The sequence below is a fragment of the Apus apus genome, chromosome 17 (genome assembly GCF_020740795.1).
Source record: "Apus apus isolate bApuApu2 chromosome 17, bApuApu2.pri.cur, whole genome shotgun sequence".
Taxonomy (NCBI): Eukaryota; Metazoa; Chordata; class Aves; order Apodiformes; family Apodidae; genus Apus; species Apus apus.
This window is the reverse complement of record NC_067298.1, coordinates 9,031,594-9,050,031: the sequence shown is the minus strand read 5'-3', so window position 1 is coordinate 9,050,031 and position 18,438 is coordinate 9,031,594. Positions and strand designations below refer to the sequence as shown.

Sequence of the window (18,438 nt, the reverse complement as noted above, 5' to 3'; positions counted from 1 at the left end):
TTGCTTGAAATACTGGGTAAGCAATAAACTGGCGTTTTCTCTTGTGCTCTGGATACGCTGCAAAGAGAAGTTTGTTTCTAACACTTCCAGCTTTGTGTTACACAGGCAACAGACACAGTCCTGTGCAAGGAAGGGATCCCAGGATTCCTCTGCTCCCTGGTGAAGTGACATTGGATCAGCAGTGCCACCACAGCAGGAAACACTGGAAATGTCCACCTGGAAGAACCTGGTGCTTTAGGCACACTTAGAAAGGAGATGTGAGTCTGCACACACCTGCTGTGGGGAGGGGTCTCATTTTAAGGGAGGAAAGCTCTGAGAACCACACCCCACTTCCAAGGCCTTAAATGGGGGGAGAAAACCCACAACATTCCTTGCCACAGATTTGATGTAAGGGGGCCCAAACTGAGCTCTGCCAAGATGGGACCATTCTAGACATGCTTGTAGTTCAGTTTTGTGTAAGCAGCTTCAGAAAGCAAACTTCCCGGGCTGTGTAGAAGCTAAATTATAATAAACTCTGTGAAGCACGGGCCCTCTTTCCTTCCCGTGTTTGGATCCTGATCCATAGGCTGGATCCTAATCTATGACTGCCCACTGTGATAATACTTTACAGGTTGCCTCAGCAGGAAGAAGCTAGTGCCATGCCACGGAGCAGTGAGTACGGAGTATTAGTAAGGTTGTTAGTAAGAAAAGGTACGTGGTTTATTAGCTCAGTCTTTGAAGGTAAACTTGATCGTGGCACCCTCCATAGCCTTTCTGGGAGCTTTTTCCAGCCTCAGGAGGCCCCTTTGGCCCTGTGGAAATCTGCCTGTGCCTCCACTGCAGCGTGGGGCTCCCCTCGTGGGAAGCGCTGGGAAGACTTTGGAAAGAGTCACCTTTCCTCTGGGATGGGACTTCAATTAGGCCACGCAGCGTGGATGGGAGGCTTTCTTTTATGTTGTGAGAACGGCAGCTCACAGAACAGGGATGTTGATTCCTCCAACGCACAGATAAGAAACGAATCGGTCCAAAGTTTACGGGTCTGTGTCACACCCTCCCCACGGAAATGCCACCCGGGATCAGCAGCGCTCCCCAGCCTCACCCCCCGCCCTTCCAGTCCTCGCCCCTGGGCTCGCGGCCCGCTGGTACCTCGGATCCCGCTGCCCCAAGCCCCCCATCTCCCCCGGCCGCCCCTCCCCGCCTGCCGCTGCTCTCGCCCACCTCCCGAGGAGCGCCCCGAGCTCAGCGCCGGGCGGGAAAGCCGCGGCGGCCCCCGCGGGCACAGCCGGGCCGGGGGAGGGGAAGGCGGCCGCTCTGCCCGCCCGCCCAGCCGCTCCGTCCCCGGCTTTGTTGTGCTCGCCGCCCGGGCTGCGGGCGAGGGGGCGGGGAAGCGGGGGGAAGCGGGGAAGGCGGCCGCGTCTCCTCCTCCGCCTCCTGCTCGGCCCTGCTCATGGCGACGCGGGGCACATCCGGGCTCCTCCGCCGGCGGCTGCCGCTGCCCTGAGCGCCCAGCCCGGCTCCACCGGCGCCTCCCCTCCCCCCGACTCCCTTCCCGCAGCCAGAGGCAGGGGGAGCCCCGGGCAAGGCAGCGCCGGGCCCGCCGAGCGGCCGAGGACATGTCCAACCAAGGGGCCCGGCGGAACGGGCCCGTCAAGCTGCGACTGACAGGTGAGGTGCAGCGGGCTCCGCCGGGCCTGCCGCCGCCCGCGGGGCTGGCCGGGCCGAGGGAGGGGACGGCGGGAGCGAAGAGCGGCGGCGGCTCGGGGAGCACGAAGCCCGGCCTGCCGGGGCGAGGAGAGCCCAGCTGGAGGGGCGGGAGCGGGCGCCTTCCATGTGTCTTTGAGGTTGAACCTGGGGCCGGGGGGTCCCTCAGGCCTGGGGCGGGCGGCAGGCGCCGGGCTCTGCCCTCGGCCCCCGGGCGAGGGGTCTGCGGGCCCGGGCCCCCCAGCCCGGGGGTCTGCGGGCGCGGGGAGCCGGCCGGGGCTGCGGCGGCACCTTCCCTCTGCTCCCGGCACCTTCCTGCCCCTGCTCCCGGCACCTTCCTGCCCCTGCTCCCGGCACCTTCCTGCCCCTGCTCCCGGCACCTTCCCCCTGCTCCCGGCACCTTCCCCCTGCTCCCGGCACCTTCCCCCTGCTCCCGGCACCGCCGCCTTTTCCCCTTGGTCTTCTCAGGGTGAACTGGCAAGAAACTGTCACCCTCTTTGTTTTCATCTCTTTCTTTGTTGTTGTGTGTTTGTTTGTTGTGTTGTGTGGTGTGTTGTGTTTTTTTTTTTTAAATCCGACTTCCTTAGTTAAGGTTGTGGGCTGCTGGTTTGGTGAAGTGCCTTCTGCTGCCCTCTTTCAGAAGACCACTTGACCTCTAAAATTTTAAAGTATCAGAAAAAACTGTTCACCTGCATGCCGAGAAGGACAATCAGTTGGTTATAAATGCTTAAGAGTATGTGCTTCTCTGTGTAAGGATCCAGGTAAATAAATTTAGAGAAAAAATACTAGAAGATCTCCTACAGCTTTCTTTAAAAAATACAGGAGGCTTTAAAGAAAAGAGCTGGTTCAAAGGACTGTGAGTTTTCCAGCAGATTAAAGATATTTTGTATTCTCAAGTGTCAGTGCATGAAGGTAAGCTAATAGAAAATAATAGACAACACTATAAATACTCTTCTCTGCATATAGTGTATTTAACCAGCTTGCAAAATGTGTTTTAAAAAATACTAGAAGAGCTGATGTATTTCCTTTAGGTGCATATGAAATATTTCCAGTTTAATGCCTAATAAAGAGGGGTACTTTCTTACTTATTTTTCAAAGTACGCTATTTTTATAGGGAAAGTAAAATATGTCTGCTTATGTTTTACTTTGGAAATACTTGGACTAAATTTGTCATCTAGTTTTCATAGAGATTTGTGAGTGTCTATATATTACACTTAGAAGTAAAATTTAAGTGTAGCTGGGGCTGATGCATGGCACAGTACTGCCTTGTCTTTACAGAGTGTTTTGTAGCTTTCTCTTCAGGTTATTGCTTTATTAATGCAGAGCTTTAATACCTTTTTCCTGGGCAGTGAGTACTCAGACTTGCTTATCTTTGAAACTTTAAAAATGGTCTGTAGCCTTATGTACAAGCATGAGTACTCTTCAGGGAGTTGTTTCTTTCACCTTTGGCTCTTTTGTTCTGTTTTGTTTCATATTTATTTTGATTAAGGTTAATTCATATAATGAAATAATGTCTGTGACAATATGTTGTGGGGAGTGTGATTGTGAGCAAGAAATAGGCAGTAGCTTTATATATAGGGCTTTAGTTGTGGACTCAGTCCCCAAAAGAAGCAGGTACAATCTTAAGGAACGTTTCTGAGGTTTTTGTCGTCTTATGTGTTAGGGAAGGAATATGCAGAGCCTGGGACCCTGGAAAAATTGTCTTTCTGGGGACAATTCCAGGGTTAGCAGCTTTGGCAGTTGCCAAGCACCAGTCTGTTAACTTGTAAGCTTATATGAAACATTGGCCTATTTCTTCAGTTAAAAAGGGTTGAGGTATTTTATGCTTTTGCTAATTGTAACTTGTTTCACATAAGGTCATTTGTTGTCAGGAAGCTGTACATGTTTAAGAAAAATATTGGATTTTATTAATTCAGCTGACATGTTGTCAGTCCTTGCCTAGGAATAGTTTTAAGTGTTCTGTGTGGTTTTGATTATGCTTTTTGATTGGAAAAGCAGTTTGAGGGCTCTTGAATTCTAAAACTGTTTGGAATTAAAAGAATCTGTATATCCAGTCATTTAAAAGTTTATTCTCAAACTGACAAATGCTTTTTAATCTTAATTTTCTTTGGCTATATGAAACTAGCAGTCTTCTGTTTTGGCTTGAATATTTATAGGATTAATTCTTCAATCATTGTATAATACTTATCTTTTCTGTTCATGATCTCTAAATTAGATTGTATAGATTAAGAAATGAATTTCAAAAACTGGATTCAATTAGCAGTTTTTCAGGACATAAACATTAAAGGTTTAGATGGAAAACATTGTTTTGACTGACTGGATAAATGACAGGGTAATGTTTGATGTGAGTCCAAGAACTGATCTGGAGCTAGTGCCCAACTTCTCAGTCCATCTTGAGGAGCCAAATAAAATATTTAACCTAGGCCTCATTTTTGAAAAAAAAGAAAAAAAAAAGAAAAAAAAAGAAAAAAGGTTGATTCTTTGTTGGGACTTTAAGAAAGTTCTGAGAAATGTTTGGCATACCTTTACACTAAGTGTTTAACAGTTTATTTAGGTCTGGGTTCCATAACAGAGAAAACCACAGCGGTGGCATACTTCTAGTAAGTTTTTATTTAGTTTACAGTGTATCTGTGTTATAAATTTCTTACAAAAGGTTATTCTTTTGCCCCTAGGTGTAGTTGTCTGTCCTTTGTATCACTAAAGATTCAAGTGATATTTATGTTGATGCATTTTACACAATCTTAAGCTAGAAAACTGCTGGATAATAGTTAAAATTCCAAACATTATGCCTTCTGGTGATACTTCACATCTAGTATGAGTTGTAAGTGCTTGTTTCTGATTAAAATATAGGCAATGTTATTAAATTAGCTACAGTCTAGAATTGCACTAGTCAACTGCAAAAATTTATCTTAGCAGCTTGTAATAACAGTATCCAAGGAAGCTGTAATATGAGGAAAGTTTCTTCATCTCTGACATTTTTACCACCATTTAATTGAGTCCTGTCCTGAGTACACCTGAGTTCTAGAAAAGCTGCAAGTTCAGTCATTCCATTCTGGTCCTGCTGTGATTTTTCTCAGTGTCGTGTTACGTTTGTGGATTTGTAAATACACTATTCTCTCAGGCAGACTATATTATTCTTCCTTCCACCCCCCATGTCAAGTTGCATTGATGTTTTATTCTTAAAAAAAAAAAAAGATAAACGAACATTCTTTTCAGTTGCTCAGTAAGTATTTTATGTCCTAATCTGTGAATTATTCGCTGTTAAAATAGTTACGTTTGACTGCTTTCCCTTATGGTATCAATGAGGGTTATCTGAGTGAAGTCTATAGGGCTGGTTTTATCAAGTAGGAAGAGATATTTTAAAATCAGTTTGAAGTGTGAAAAAAACACATGGGCTCTAGAATATATGGAGTTGAATAAAGGTTAGTGCATTAATTTATGAAGTCTGTGTGCTACAGCTGGCATTTGTGTCAGAATAGTTAACAAGTAAAGGTACTTTGAGAGGCAAAAGGACAGTTGCACTGGGTTATAGAAGAAGGTGGTCATTAATATGCCATGGATAAAACTGGAGTGAGCTGGAAGAGTGTAGGCCTCGAGCTGTTAGGTCTGGTTTTCCTCCTCCTTAGTGCAAGCTTTCAGGTTTCCTGGCAGTTTGCTAATTAAGGAATTGAAAGCATAGGAAATGGACAGCTTCTCATCTGCTGTCCTGCTGTCTGTCTGGTTGATGTTACTGTCTGTTCCTTCCTTACACTACAAAGGTGCTACTGTGTTTTATTATAAGGTTATAGTGTCGAAGAAGAGGCTACTTTTTTTGGTCAATTCCTAGGAACTCTTGTGATGCTAGTAGTATTTTTTTGAGAAAGGTATGTGTGATGTAGAAAAGGCAAGAGTTTTCTTGAGCTTTGCAAAATCACATGGATTCTCCAGTCGTGGCTTTTGCAGTAGATAAATCCAACAGTTAAAATAATACTGTTGAAAACAGTGGTTAACCTAAATCTTAAATTCTCCTTTGTGTTATTGGAAGCAGAGCTGAAGTTTATGGATAGCAGAGCCTCACTGTTAGGAACAGCATTACTGATTGATTGATAAAGTAGCTACCTGTATTTTTAGGTAGCAAGGCTGTGGTTTCATCATTGAGTTAAATGGTAATGCAATTTCTGCTCAGATTAAAACGTGAGTGCTGGTTTGTTTTGTGTTTTTTCCTTTTTGTAGTCTCTGCCTTCACTTTTCTGGGCCATCCCTGGTGCTGGTTCCAGCAACTGTGTGTGTCTGTGATGAGCTGAAAGCTAATCCTACCAAGAAAAAGCTAGTTTTTTGCATTGGAGGAGAGGGATTCACACAAGCAGCTAAGAACAGGGCAGGACTGCCTCTTTTGCCAGCCGCCTGTAGTTATCTGGGTTTTGGTCAACAATAAAACAGTGGGGTTCCTTCATGTAAGGTATATTTGCCTTAATGACACATGGTTCACTAAAAACTAGTACTTAATAAATCAGAATCAATAAATGACATAGACGGTGGATTAAACTGGTGCAGTCACAACAGTCAGTAGGCACGTGTCTAATTGGATTGTATTGGGATGGATGGATGCTTGGCTCTCTATTTTCATCAAAAGATGAAGTGTATATATATACTTTTTATATATAGTGTATATAGTTATATATTTATATACCTTTAGATCAGTTGTAGATCAAAAAGACACCGAAGAACTCTAATAAGCAGCTGAGCAGCTGCATAGAACAGTCTCAACTGCTTGTTCCTATAGGATCAGTTTATATGATAGTTTTATTTATCTGGGTTACACAATTAGGTATCTGTGTTTAAGGATGCATAATGCTGTATTGTGGCAAGGAAGAAAAAGGACCAGAAAGGATTTGGGGGAGGAAATAATAGTAGGAAAATAGTTCTACAGGAGGTCCAAGTAAAAGAGCAAGAAGGCCTGATACTCATCTTTAGTTGTAGAATCAGGAAGGCATTGAGTAGAAGCTAGTAGGGGATTTACCTGTGTAGGTAACATATGGGACATATGTAGGGGACTTTTGGGAAATCTGCAAGCAGTCCTAATGTTAGTGTTCAAAAAAAAAACAAAGCTGTTGGGGAAAAAAATAAACGAGCAATCCTGGGGGTGGAAAAATAGGGAGCAATTTTTAGACTTGTACTTTTCAGTTACATTTGAAGAATTTAGGCTGTCCCATGATGTCTGTTTGCATAGCTGAATTTAGCTGAGTAACTCAGGCAGTGGTGACAAATTATTTTCTGTTTTCTTTTTTGCTTGTTAATCAGACTGAAAATCTGATCAAGCCCGAGGTGAAGACATTTTGTCTTTATGTTGCTAAGGTGAATGGGTGATCCCTAAAAGAAGACAGCTTTTAATGTTTAATTCTGTCTTATCACTTTGCCTTTGAAGTGTGTCCTTGCTTTGCCATCTTACTTAAAGTGACGTCTCACCAAGACCAGACCTTTCTTGCAGGTGTTTGAAAAGGTGGATGATTTCTTTGGGTGTCCTCCATCCTCTCCTCGCAATATGATGACCAGACTTCTGACTTGGCTTCATGGCACGAGTACATTACTACGCAGGCTGTTACTGCATGTTGTAATATATAACATGCAAATGCTTATGACACGTGCCATGTCTGAGATCATTCCAGTGACAGACTTCTGAGAGGCTGGGAAAGATTAATCTCAATAATATTAGACAAAGCATGTAAAAGTAGCTACTTTGTGTGTCTGCTGTTAGCAGAGCACATTTCCTATTTGGGAAGGAGGATCAAAATCTTGAGGGGCATTTGGCAAGGAAGCAAACTGTTGACTTTTTCTTGCTACTTAAACTTTAATACTTTCAATGAAAGCATAGATAAGAATGCTTGTAACTTTAAAGAAGTCTTCATCTGTAGATAACAAAGCTCAGAACAAAATTGGCTAAGCATTATCATCTGGTTTCAAGTGGGGAGACTGAATGGAGAATAGACATGCTCAAGATCATGAAAAGGATAAACCAGGTAAAGCTGGAATTTAGAGCCACTATCTTTTGACTTTCTGCCATGGACATTGTTTCTCCTGAGTTTGAATCCACAGAAAACATTCTGGTTTGGGCCTTCTGAGACTATGCATTTGGGGTGACCTGGGATCAGGTCTCTGTTTTATGCCATGTTTACATTGCATTATCAGCTGTGTTGTTAGCATCCTGCAGGTTCTTGGCAATTACTTTTTTTCCTAGCTCAAAGTACTTTTTTTTACTGTTGCTCATGCATTTTAGGTTAGGAGGACTGACAGCCCCAAATGTGAGTAAAAGCATTGTTTAGCTGAAGGGTTATTCACATTTTCAAAATTCTGAAAGTGAAAGAGGCAGCAGCAGTATATGAGTTTATGTGGCTGTATCCCATTGTTAATTTTCTGGAATGACTCTTGGCCAGTGTGCATTTAACACAACTGGAAAGGATTGTTCTCTTGCAGAAATGGAGAGTCACTCCAACCATGGCTTTGGTATTGTCAGTGTAAACTGGTTCAATGCATCCTTTCTGTAATTAATTCATTTTAAGTTGTTTCAAATTTTCAAAGCATGTGCAGACTATGTAATTTACAGGTCACAGTAAAAATGTGTACCCAGATTCTACCGTTTGTGCTAAAATTAACATGTGTGATCCCATCTTGCTGCAAACATTAGAGTGACAGTGCTATAGTAAAGCTTCCCAACCTGCAGCACTACTTCTTGGGATGCACACATCCCTCTGCTCCATCCTGTGCTGTCAGATGGGATGGGCAGATGAATATATCCAAGTTTAAATCAACCTGTTCCTCTCATCCCCCTTTTTAACTGGGTGTAGAGGGGGACTGCTGTAGGTTGGGGGGGCTGTGAGTGAGTGGTGGCTGAAGCCAGACAGGTGCCTGCAGAACAGGCTCTTTGTGGGCTGGGGGATGTTAAATGGAGTCATAATTGTCATGATACTTATTTTTAATGTGCCTGACTAATTGATTTGGAGCGTATCTATAGATGTGTACATCAATTCAATTCAATTACAAGTAATTCTTCAATAACTCTTAACAGAAAATTTTTGCCTTATATTGTTTTAAAGTGATTACTTTACCTTGTGTATAAATACTTATTTCTAGATTAAAAGCTCTCACTATTTTTCCCAATGGATTTATTAAAATAATGGTTTATATCTCTGTATAGAAGACTACGCAGGGCTAAATGAGCAGTAGCGTTGTGCCTAGGTGTAATAATACCAAGATATCCTTCTTTTTGTTTAGCAGCAAAATAAGTACTTCTGTGTTAATTTATAAAAGATTGTATCAGATGTGATTTAAGAAACTCTATAAAGGTGAAGCTGTTTTAGGCAGGTGTTGTCAAGTGGAGGCAAAAGGGGTCATTTGTAATGGTGAAACAGGACAGAGTGGGGCAAAAGTGTTCCAGAGCTGAGCTGATGCAGGGATGTGAAGGGGCTGTGGGTACACCAGGTTGTGTCAGGGGAAGCAGGGAACAGATGTGGTTCCTGTACCTGGGCTACAACTTAGAGAAATCTCTCCTGTTTTCATTCTGCTGATTACAGTCTTGCTCTTAGCCAAGTAGTAATGGTTGCATTTTCAGTGTGAAAAAATGAAGATTCTGATTGTTGCTCTTCCTGATACTAGTATCAATAGATACATTTTAAGAGTCGTGAAAGATGTGTTGTTAAGTACTCCATTTACAGGGACATGAAGGACCTGGTCCTCCCGTAAGCTGGAAAGCTCTTGCTCAGCATTACTCATGAAATTAAAGAAGACTGGCTGCCTTAAGCCTGGGTTCACAGTGCATGACACATTAATTGACCAAACTTTCAGGAAGGGTATAATGCATGTTAAAGTGGAATTTTTCTAGGGCTCTTACTTAGAGGATTCTAGTAAAAAGTTCATAAATGTTTTATTCTGCTACTACAGGAGCTTCTTGGTAACTGAAGCCTGTGAACAACTGTAAAAAATTCTAAGCACCATCTTTCATAATTTCAAATGGGTCATATACGTGGCATTTCTAACTAGCAATTTCTGATGTTTGGTAAAGCACAAGGTGTTGGTGAACAGAATCTTGAGCTGTATATATCACGCATATAATAAACTGTTGGTCAAGAATGGATGTGTGGAATAGGGAAAAAATGCTCTTGATCTCTGAGCTAATTACTGCTGCTGCACAGGGGAAATGGTTTGTTCTTACAGAAGCAAATGCTGTTTGTAAGTTGAAGATGCCATGCAGTATTTCAGATTTGCCCTAAATAACTGGATATGTGCTTTTTGTCAAAAGGTTAAAGAGTTTAAATCTTTATTATTGTAATTCAGGGGTGGTCAGGATTTATCCTGAAGTTGTTCTGCATTGTTACATTGTATTGCTTTTATAAAAATCTTTCACATTTGGGATTTCTGCTTAAGAACTGAGTCAAAGGATGATTTAAAATATTGTTGGTGTCTGCTGTCTTCTGGGACAGGAAGAGATAAGGCCTTTAAGGAAAAAGTGACTTTCAGTAATTTTCAGTAGTACTTGCATCGTGCCTGGCTAGTCATAAAATACTTGTGTAGTCCTCTCTCCCTTCCTTAAGCTGTTCTTGCAGTTCATAGTGCTCTCCTGATACCTGTCTTACAAGAAGTTGGTTAAAGGATCCTGAAATTTCTGTAGACCTGTCTACAAGGGTAGACAATAAAGTCTCTGGTTCCCTTCCCTAACAGAAGTGGTCACTGCCTGGGGAAGTACTAGGTATTTATATTTATCTGTATCTCACTTGCTTCTGTGGCCAAGAGATTATGAAGAAATTTCTGTTCATTTGTGAAATGTGAATGTGGCATTGTGAATATGTGCCTCAGATTTCCTCATTACAGTATCTATCATTTTTCCTGAAAGTTCCTTTCCTCTGGTGAATTGTTCATCCTGTAGAATTAAGTCGGCAATTTCCTGTGTATCAGCATCATGTAACTTAATCTGTGCTGGGTTATACTTTGGGCCCATTCAAAAGCTTTAAATTGTTTTGAATTTATTGAAATTTGGAAACTTTACGTTTAAACAGCTTGAGGTCCAAGACTGGAGATGTTCTTGTTCTTCACCCACCCTATGCCACTGTGATGGAGTAGCAGTAAATGAAAAGAAAAATCATCCCTGGTCAGCCTGACCTGTTTGAAATTTACATTCCCACTTCAGCAGTGTGGTGAGTAGGAGCACTGGTTCCTGCAGTTGCTTCTACCTCATGTCATGTGAGCACAATCTTGAATCGTTTTGTCTGTCTGAATCTCTTTGCTTTATATTTGCTGTCAGTGGAATTTATAACTATAGTTGAACTTGTAATACCAAGCTAGAGCTTGTAACACCAACTATAGTTGGCACTTCCCATTATAAGACTGTCTCCTCAGTTGCTGTTAAGCTGCCTGCTAACACTGACGTTTTTCATACTGGGTAGCTAAATCGGGCTGGAATTATTTTGGGAAGATTCTGTTAAAATTCAGCCAGCTTCAAGGAGGAGATTAAAATTATGTTGCACATCTTTTAAAAATCCTTTGTTCTTGTGAATCCTTTATTCTTGGGCAGGAATGCTATCAAAGAGAGACACGGGAATAGGCAGATGTCTCTGATCAGCTGAGTAAGTGGTGGTGCATGGTTTAACAGATGGCTGGGACAGGAGTTGATCTCATCCTGTTAGTGCTAACTGTGGTGTGCTCCTGGTGTGAAGAGAGACATGAACTAGAGTGCAGAGGGTTCAAAAGTTGGATGAGGGTGGAGAAGAAGGGAGTGACCTGGAACAAGGAACAGTCTGGGACAAATGGGCGGGTAATGGAGTCTGATTTTGGCAGGGAATCTTTTGGTGCCCAGACTCTGGTGTTGTGGCAATGAACGTGACACAGGGTCACAGGGGTAGCCTGGATTCTAGTGTTTCCAAACTTTTTGACACTTGGCTTTGTACCTGAGGAAAGCTGTTGCTGCATCTGCTGTTATTGTTAGTGATTTGGGTTTATTACTTGAAAGAATTTGTCATCTATAGCAGAGGTGCTTTGTGACAACTTAAGATGTGTAACAAATGCAAAGAATGTCAGTGGTTACAGCTGAATACTGGATAGAAGTTTAAAAACAAACAGGAAAAAACACCCACCCCCAACACCAAGATTTTTCCCATCTGTTCCTTTGTGCCACATGTTCATCACCTTGATCCTATACAGAAGAAGCAGGGAATTACAGGCTGGCTTCAAAGTGGCCATGATTCATAACATATTTCTAGGTAAAGCTTGCAGATAAGATCAGGATTGCTCCTTAAGTGTAGAAGAAAAAGAATTGTTGAGCTTTTAGCAAGCTTGAGAAGTGGTCTGGTTTTGTTTGGTTTGGTTGTTTTTTTAATCCTTCATTCTAATAAATTGTGGTGTATTGGTTACTTCATTAATGCTAGTATTTTCTTGTTTTAAAAGTCAGAAGACTTTCCTTTAAGTAATAGATGATACTAATAGATTTCTGTAGTTTTTAATGTTTCCTTGGCTAATTTTTAGGCCATCTATTCATGAAGGTTTTGGAGTTACACTTAGTATTTTTTTCAGATAAGTGCTATCTGCTATTGGTGAGCTGGTTGCATGAAAGATTTCACCCTTTTTAGTTAGTACAAACATGTTAAATATCAAAGGGAGAGAGAAAGCTATGGCAGTGTTCATTTGTGTACTCTGATGGACCTTGCATTATATGTAAAGATTTCTCTGTAGAAGGGGGAGTCCTCTAATTCTACACAGTTTGTCACCACTGGATCTGTACAGGAGCAGCTGACTGTGTTAACAGGTTGATAGAATATATACAATGCTTGGTTTATAGTGAGTTGCCTGTGCTGTGAAAACCCTTTATCTTCACTCTTTATATTAAACACACACACAGGAACAAGAGTTTAAACAATGAGGAAAAACTGGGAGTTACGTGTAGTGTGGGCAGGTGTATCTCCAGCAAGATGAAGACATAATGTTCTATTGGAAGTTTCTTCTAGAAGCCTGTTCAGAAAATGCCTAAATATAGACAGAGTGGGGAGAAGTTCTGAGTGCTATCAGATGTATGATTTATTTTTTTTTTTAGTCAACTAAAAATAAGTTAACTGATACCATGTGAAACTGCAAGGTTTCATTTTAAATAAACTTACACTTATTGTCTAACCATGAAAAAAAGAGAGCTTTTAAAGCTGTTTTCATATTTGTACAGCATTCCTTGTTGATGCTTAACAGGGCTTCTCTTTTTCCCCCTCAGTGCTTAATTGATACAGGGCCGAAACAACATCTGCTCCTATGAAGACATCTTTTCCAAAAATCTGCACATTTTCACACCTTCTTGGGCTTTGGGCAATTATAAAGCTATTAAATACTTGATTTTTTTCAGCTGATCCCCCTTTTCATGATTTAAGGTCTGTGAAAGCCCTAACTACTTCCCAGGGGCTTGTTTAGGAGTCCCTGTGATGTTTCTGTCTTGACCTTTCTAGAGCTGGAGTACTGTTGCTATTTCAGATACATGACATGCATCACCTTTGTGCTGAAATAAATATCTGGTTTATCATCAATAGTGAGTTGTCAGAGTTTGAGAGGTGAGGTGTGCCTTTGTTGTTTCAAGACTACTAACTTAAATAGCTAAAGAATATACTTTCCATGAGATCCAGTGTTAACAGTATTTTATGGAATTACCTTTTTCTAAGATTTTTCATTATTTGCACACACACACATTAGATTTTTTAAGCTCATGCTTTCTTCATTGTATTTGGCTGTGTTTTTAACTTTGTCAATGAAGTATTTACAATATAGTTATTTTTGTTACAGTGAACCATTTTATTGTTTTGGAAGTGAATGAATCATATATTCTGGGTTATTTTTTCCTGGCAAATATTTTTCTGTAATGATTATTCAGGGCTAGCTTAAATTGTACAGATGAATAATACTTGAAATACAGTATCTGAGTCATGATTTCAAATGTTACAATGAAAAACCTTGTGGAGAAAAAAAGAAAAGGTCTTTTTCCTTTTATTTGTGGGGAGCAATGGCTTTACAGGGAACTAGACTGGCTATGTAGCTGTTGCAGGGCAATGAAATAATACTGCTTCTCAAGTTGTTATTCTAACTGCATTCTAACTTGCTACAACTTTTCTCACTCATACCATGTGTTAGCAATGCTGTTTGTGCCCTTTCATGCAGTCCTCCCTGCATCTATATTCTAGAAACAGTCAGTGCTACCTACAGCATGGATGATCTGCAACTCTGTCCTCTATGGAGTTTGTGCTGTTGATTTATTTATTTTGCAATGATTTTATTTTTCCTGTCTGAAAACAAAGCATCAGCCTGTTTTGAATGCTGTATGGATATTGAAATGAAGAAAGATGCTAGCAGGGATCCTCTGCTAGTCCACAAATAGGCAAGTACAGGTCCAGTTAATTTGGGCAGCAAATGCAGCAGGGGATGACCACAGGGTGGTGTGGAACCTGCTCCCAGTAAATGGCCTTTGTGTTGAGTCATGGTTTCTGGATGGCTTTCCAAGTCAATCCCAGGTGGAAGTGTCCAGGTGTGCTTTCTGCACTGGCAGGAATTAACAAGGCCAGATTTGAATGCTAGAGATGAGTAAGCATTTCCATAGCCCCCTGAAAATGGCAGAGAGGCATGTAAATACTCCATGTTTTTTGTTAGCAGAATGAACATGTTCTCATCTTTTTGTTGATAGTACTGAGTTTTAAAATACTTAGAAGAGTAAAAGTATCATAACATGTGGTTATATGTTTCTGTGACCACCGTGAGCTTTTTAAAAGGCAGTAGGGATTCTGGGCAGTGTATAAAACCTGGAAAGACTGAGTCTGCTTTTTTGCAACTGTATGACTGATTAATGTAATCTAGAATGTAAAGACTTAGGTTCTGGTAGATTTTGTTTAGGAGTAAAAATGTCATACGTTTGTTTTTTTTCACGTTTCCCAGATTCTCTGTATGTAGGTTAAAAAAAAATAAAAAGGGAAAAAAACCCCACATATTTTCTGTTTCCCCTACTCTTTTCAGCTGCTGTCCAGACAAATATTTATAAACAGAAAGTATTGTAGTTTCTTTTGCGTGCACCAAGCCCTGGGGAAAATGAGGAAATGTTTTAGTGTGTGTGAGGCATTTAATACTTTGTTTTGCTCTGATTTATCTTTCAGAGAACTGTGGTGGCCTGCCTAAAAATCTAGAATACACTCCCTGTGAGCTTGTATTACCTTTGTTTAAAATAGTCAAACCTCTGCTGTTGAAACTCAGGAATTTGTGTACAGAATTACTAGAACAGCAAATAGGACTTTAAAAATTATGGTTATTGGATAAACTGGTATGAGCCCAGCTGCTGTGGATAAATTGATTTTGCTGTTGCTTTAAATCTATTATGTATTGGTATTTTGGCAGAGTAAGAAAAACAAGGATATTAGAAAGTAATTTACTGCCCTGGGATTAGTAAAGTGTATTCTGTTTCTATGACTGGGGCAGAACAGGATGGTTTAGATGTGTCTGATAAACAGGACGAGGTCTAGTCTGACAGCTGGCAACAATAGCTTTTGCTCAAAGTCAGGTGTACTAAATTAGCAAATCTATTACAAGGATACAGGAGAAATCTCTCAGACGACAGCCTTCTAGGCAGAAGTGTTGCCAAATGGGAAATGATTCATCGTCTCTGAATGGGATGAGCACTGAGCAGCAGCAGTGCAAACCTCAGGCTGCTTTGGCTCATAAACCACCAAATATGCGATTAACACTTTATCTTCTCCAATCCTGTGTTTTTTATTGTCTCCTGGACAGCAGTCTATATTTAGGATCAAAATCTAGGAGACTCACTTGTTTGTTCTGATCTATCTTTCCTGAGTTTAAATGTGTTTAGGTGCTTTTTTGACTTCAGCTAAATCACAAAATGCTTGCATGCATCCTAAAAGCACTTCCATCTTGTGACCCTTTGGCAATATCACCTTTTACTGGAGACTGTTACGTTTGGAATGCAAGGATGACATGAATGATGCTGGGAGAACTTGGTGAACTGACTTAGCATAGTTTATTTGCTTGTATTTGGTGAAAATACCTAATTATCTGGAGATGTAGTTTAATCTAGCATGCCAGTTCCAAGGTGGTCACTGCATTTTGATTTTTAGGATTTAAAAAACTTGGAAGTGTTTAGCATTGGCAATGCTATTTGTAGTCTACTGTGCACAAACATGAAATATATTTGTTAATTCTTAAATTTAGTTCATAATCAATACAGAAGTGAGGCATAGTTTACAAAGCTAGCTGAAGGAAGGGGGGAAGAGGCTTGTGTCCTCTTTGTTCCTTCATTGTTCATGTGGCTGATCAGAGTTTTAGCACGTCTCTGGTCTTCTTTTAATATAAATTGTTGTTTTGGCTCTAAGTTTGGTAAATGATGGAGCAACTAAAGGAATTAGGTCATTGGAAGGTGTTTTGTAGTAAATAACTGAGATGTCAGAAGACAGTAGTGAGAGAAAAAATGTTTTACTTGGCAAGTTAATATATATTTATATATCTGTATTGCACTCAATTAGCAGCTGAGCTATCCAAGGAGCAGTGTCCCTAGGAAATTAATTGAAAGATTTCTCTGGAAAACTGGGTCTGCTCTTACCTAGCATGTGCAACTGTATAATAAGGGATAGAAATCTGGAAAAGTGATATTTAGAGTATTCCTTTGTGAGTGGAACTGCTAGAGGCTGAGGGTTTCTAGAGTGAAAGGCACCAGAGTGAATGTGTCCCTCAAAGTCCCCTTCATGTCCATTCAGACTTTCTGAAGTTCCCCACTAGTGTTTGAGATCAGTGCAAATACTTGCCTGCTCTTTAGGTTTGAAAGCTATTTGTGGATGCCAAGGGATAAAATATCCTCTAACTTTTTGGAAATACCTTCCTGGATTTTTATTTTTTTTAATTCATCTGATGCACTGCTAGGAGTGTTGATTTGTGGTGTTATACTTTCTATATTAAGGTTAATCAGCTTTATGCTCCTCCTCTGTCTCGCCTGCTTCCCATTATCTTTCTTACTCTTCACTCTACTGCTTATTATCTTCTACCATGTGCTCCTCATTCTCAAAAAAAAAAAGTCTTTTCACCACTTGAACACTACATCTTCCTAAAACATTTCTGAACTTGCAGTTTAAATTGCATGGGAAGCTTTTTTTGGGGGAATTTTTTTTATTTTCCCATACTGGTCAGCTATTTCATCTGAACCTCCTGATGTCCTCTTTCTTTAAAATCCCTTTTATATTATTTCTGAAAGAAGTATATAAATTATAATGATTTGACTAAATAACTTAAGCAACTCATGTAAAAACAAAGACAAGAAAAAGTAGACTTCATTATAAGATGCTTTGCTTTTTTTTTTTTTTTTTTGAAATAAATAGGCTTGCTTATCTCTTTAACAGCAGCAGCTTCTTAAACTGTTTGGATTTGTTCTGTAGAACACACATGTTTACACAGAGAAACTAAACTGAATCTGTTGGTATTAAGGGACTGCAGTAATTCAGCTAGATCAGTTTGTAAACTGAATAATTATCTCCTGAAGTTTGTTTCAGGGTTCTCTGATGGGGGGAAACTGTATAAATGATGATGTCTTCATTTTCTGTATGTACTTTAAGTAGATGGTGTTTTCCTCACTTAACATGTTACTACGTTTGTGCAGGTAGATGCAGAATTATGGAATCAGAGGCATAGGCTTAGTAACCAGGTGCAGACTCTATATACACCTTTACATCTTCCTGCTGGCCCTGTTGGGTTTTTTTCAGCAGAAGCCAAACTGTCAAGTTCTAGAGTTTAAAGCACTCCACTAAAAACAAGCTTTCCCTGGAATTACGTGTAGGGACATTGCCCTTGAATATTTCAACTACACTAAAGGAGGAGGAGGCAGGATCCATATATTGTCAAGGAGGCAGATCAGAACCCGTGCTTCAAGTGGTGGATATTGATGATCCTGCAGGAGGATGTAAAGAGGAGTTTAGATTAAGATGGATGCTTAATTAATATTTTATTTACTAGTAATGGTATTGAAGTAATAATCCTCATGAACTCTTTGTTTTGTTCATTTTGGAATTCTTAAAAAAAATTATTTTAAGTTGTATAGTGGAAATGCTAGAATTTACTTCCTCCCATTAAAGGTGTCACTAGCATCATGTTTTAGGAATTGTTTCTTAAAATGCAGCTGAAAATCCCTTTGTAAGTGTTGATAAAATTATTTTCTATGGCATTTTGCTGATGAGTGTCATGAGAATTAATGAAGAGTAAATGATGTGCATGCTTTTGGTGTCTTCCTTTTTGTGATTTTTTTGGTGGTGTTCTTTTCCTTCCCAGCAAAGCCCCGGCAGTAGCAGAGTTCCCCCAGGATCCTCTGTCTGTAGCAGAGACAGAATTTTGAGACTTCCTGTTTAAATCAAGTGTGTGACTGTGTCCTGGCTTAGATGGCAGCGGGTCCTGCAGTCTGGAAAGCTGCTGCTTATCTACAATTCCTGATACTCAGGAGTCTGGGCAAGTTGCAGGTGCCTCTTGTCTGAAGCCCTTTTTAAAATTCAGGGCATTTTTGTCTGCTTGGTAATTAGATCATGAATTTCTTTTGTTGTTACCTCTACTATAGATCATTCAGAGGGTGGAGAGTTCTACTGCAGTGAAACAAATACAAGGGCTCTGCTTCTTGTTAGCATGTTTTTCCCCCAGCACGTTTTCAGAGGTGCATGAAATACATCAGACAGAACAGAGCTATAATTTCTTTCTTGTGTTAGCTTTTTTTCCTCCCTCCTGTTCTATCAAAAC

General features: G+C 40.6%; 1 protein-coding gene across 2 annotated transcripts in view; it reads left to right on the top strand.

Moving 5' to 3' along the window:
• Positions 1-1,426: 1,426 nt before the first annotated feature.
• The window catches only part of SMURF2 (SMAD specific E3 ubiquitin protein ligase 2), a 63,489-nt gene continuing 46,477 nt past the window's right edge, over positions 1,427-18,438 (top strand). For both annotated transcript variants that reach the window (XM_051635259.1, XM_051635258.1), the window contains exon 1: positions 1,427-1,644. In XM_051635259.1, coding sequence (XP_051491219.1) covers positions 1,593-1,644 — 52 coding nt within the window. In that variant the 5' untranslated portion in view covers positions 1,427-1,592. The remainder of the gene's footprint in view (positions 1,645-18,438) is intronic.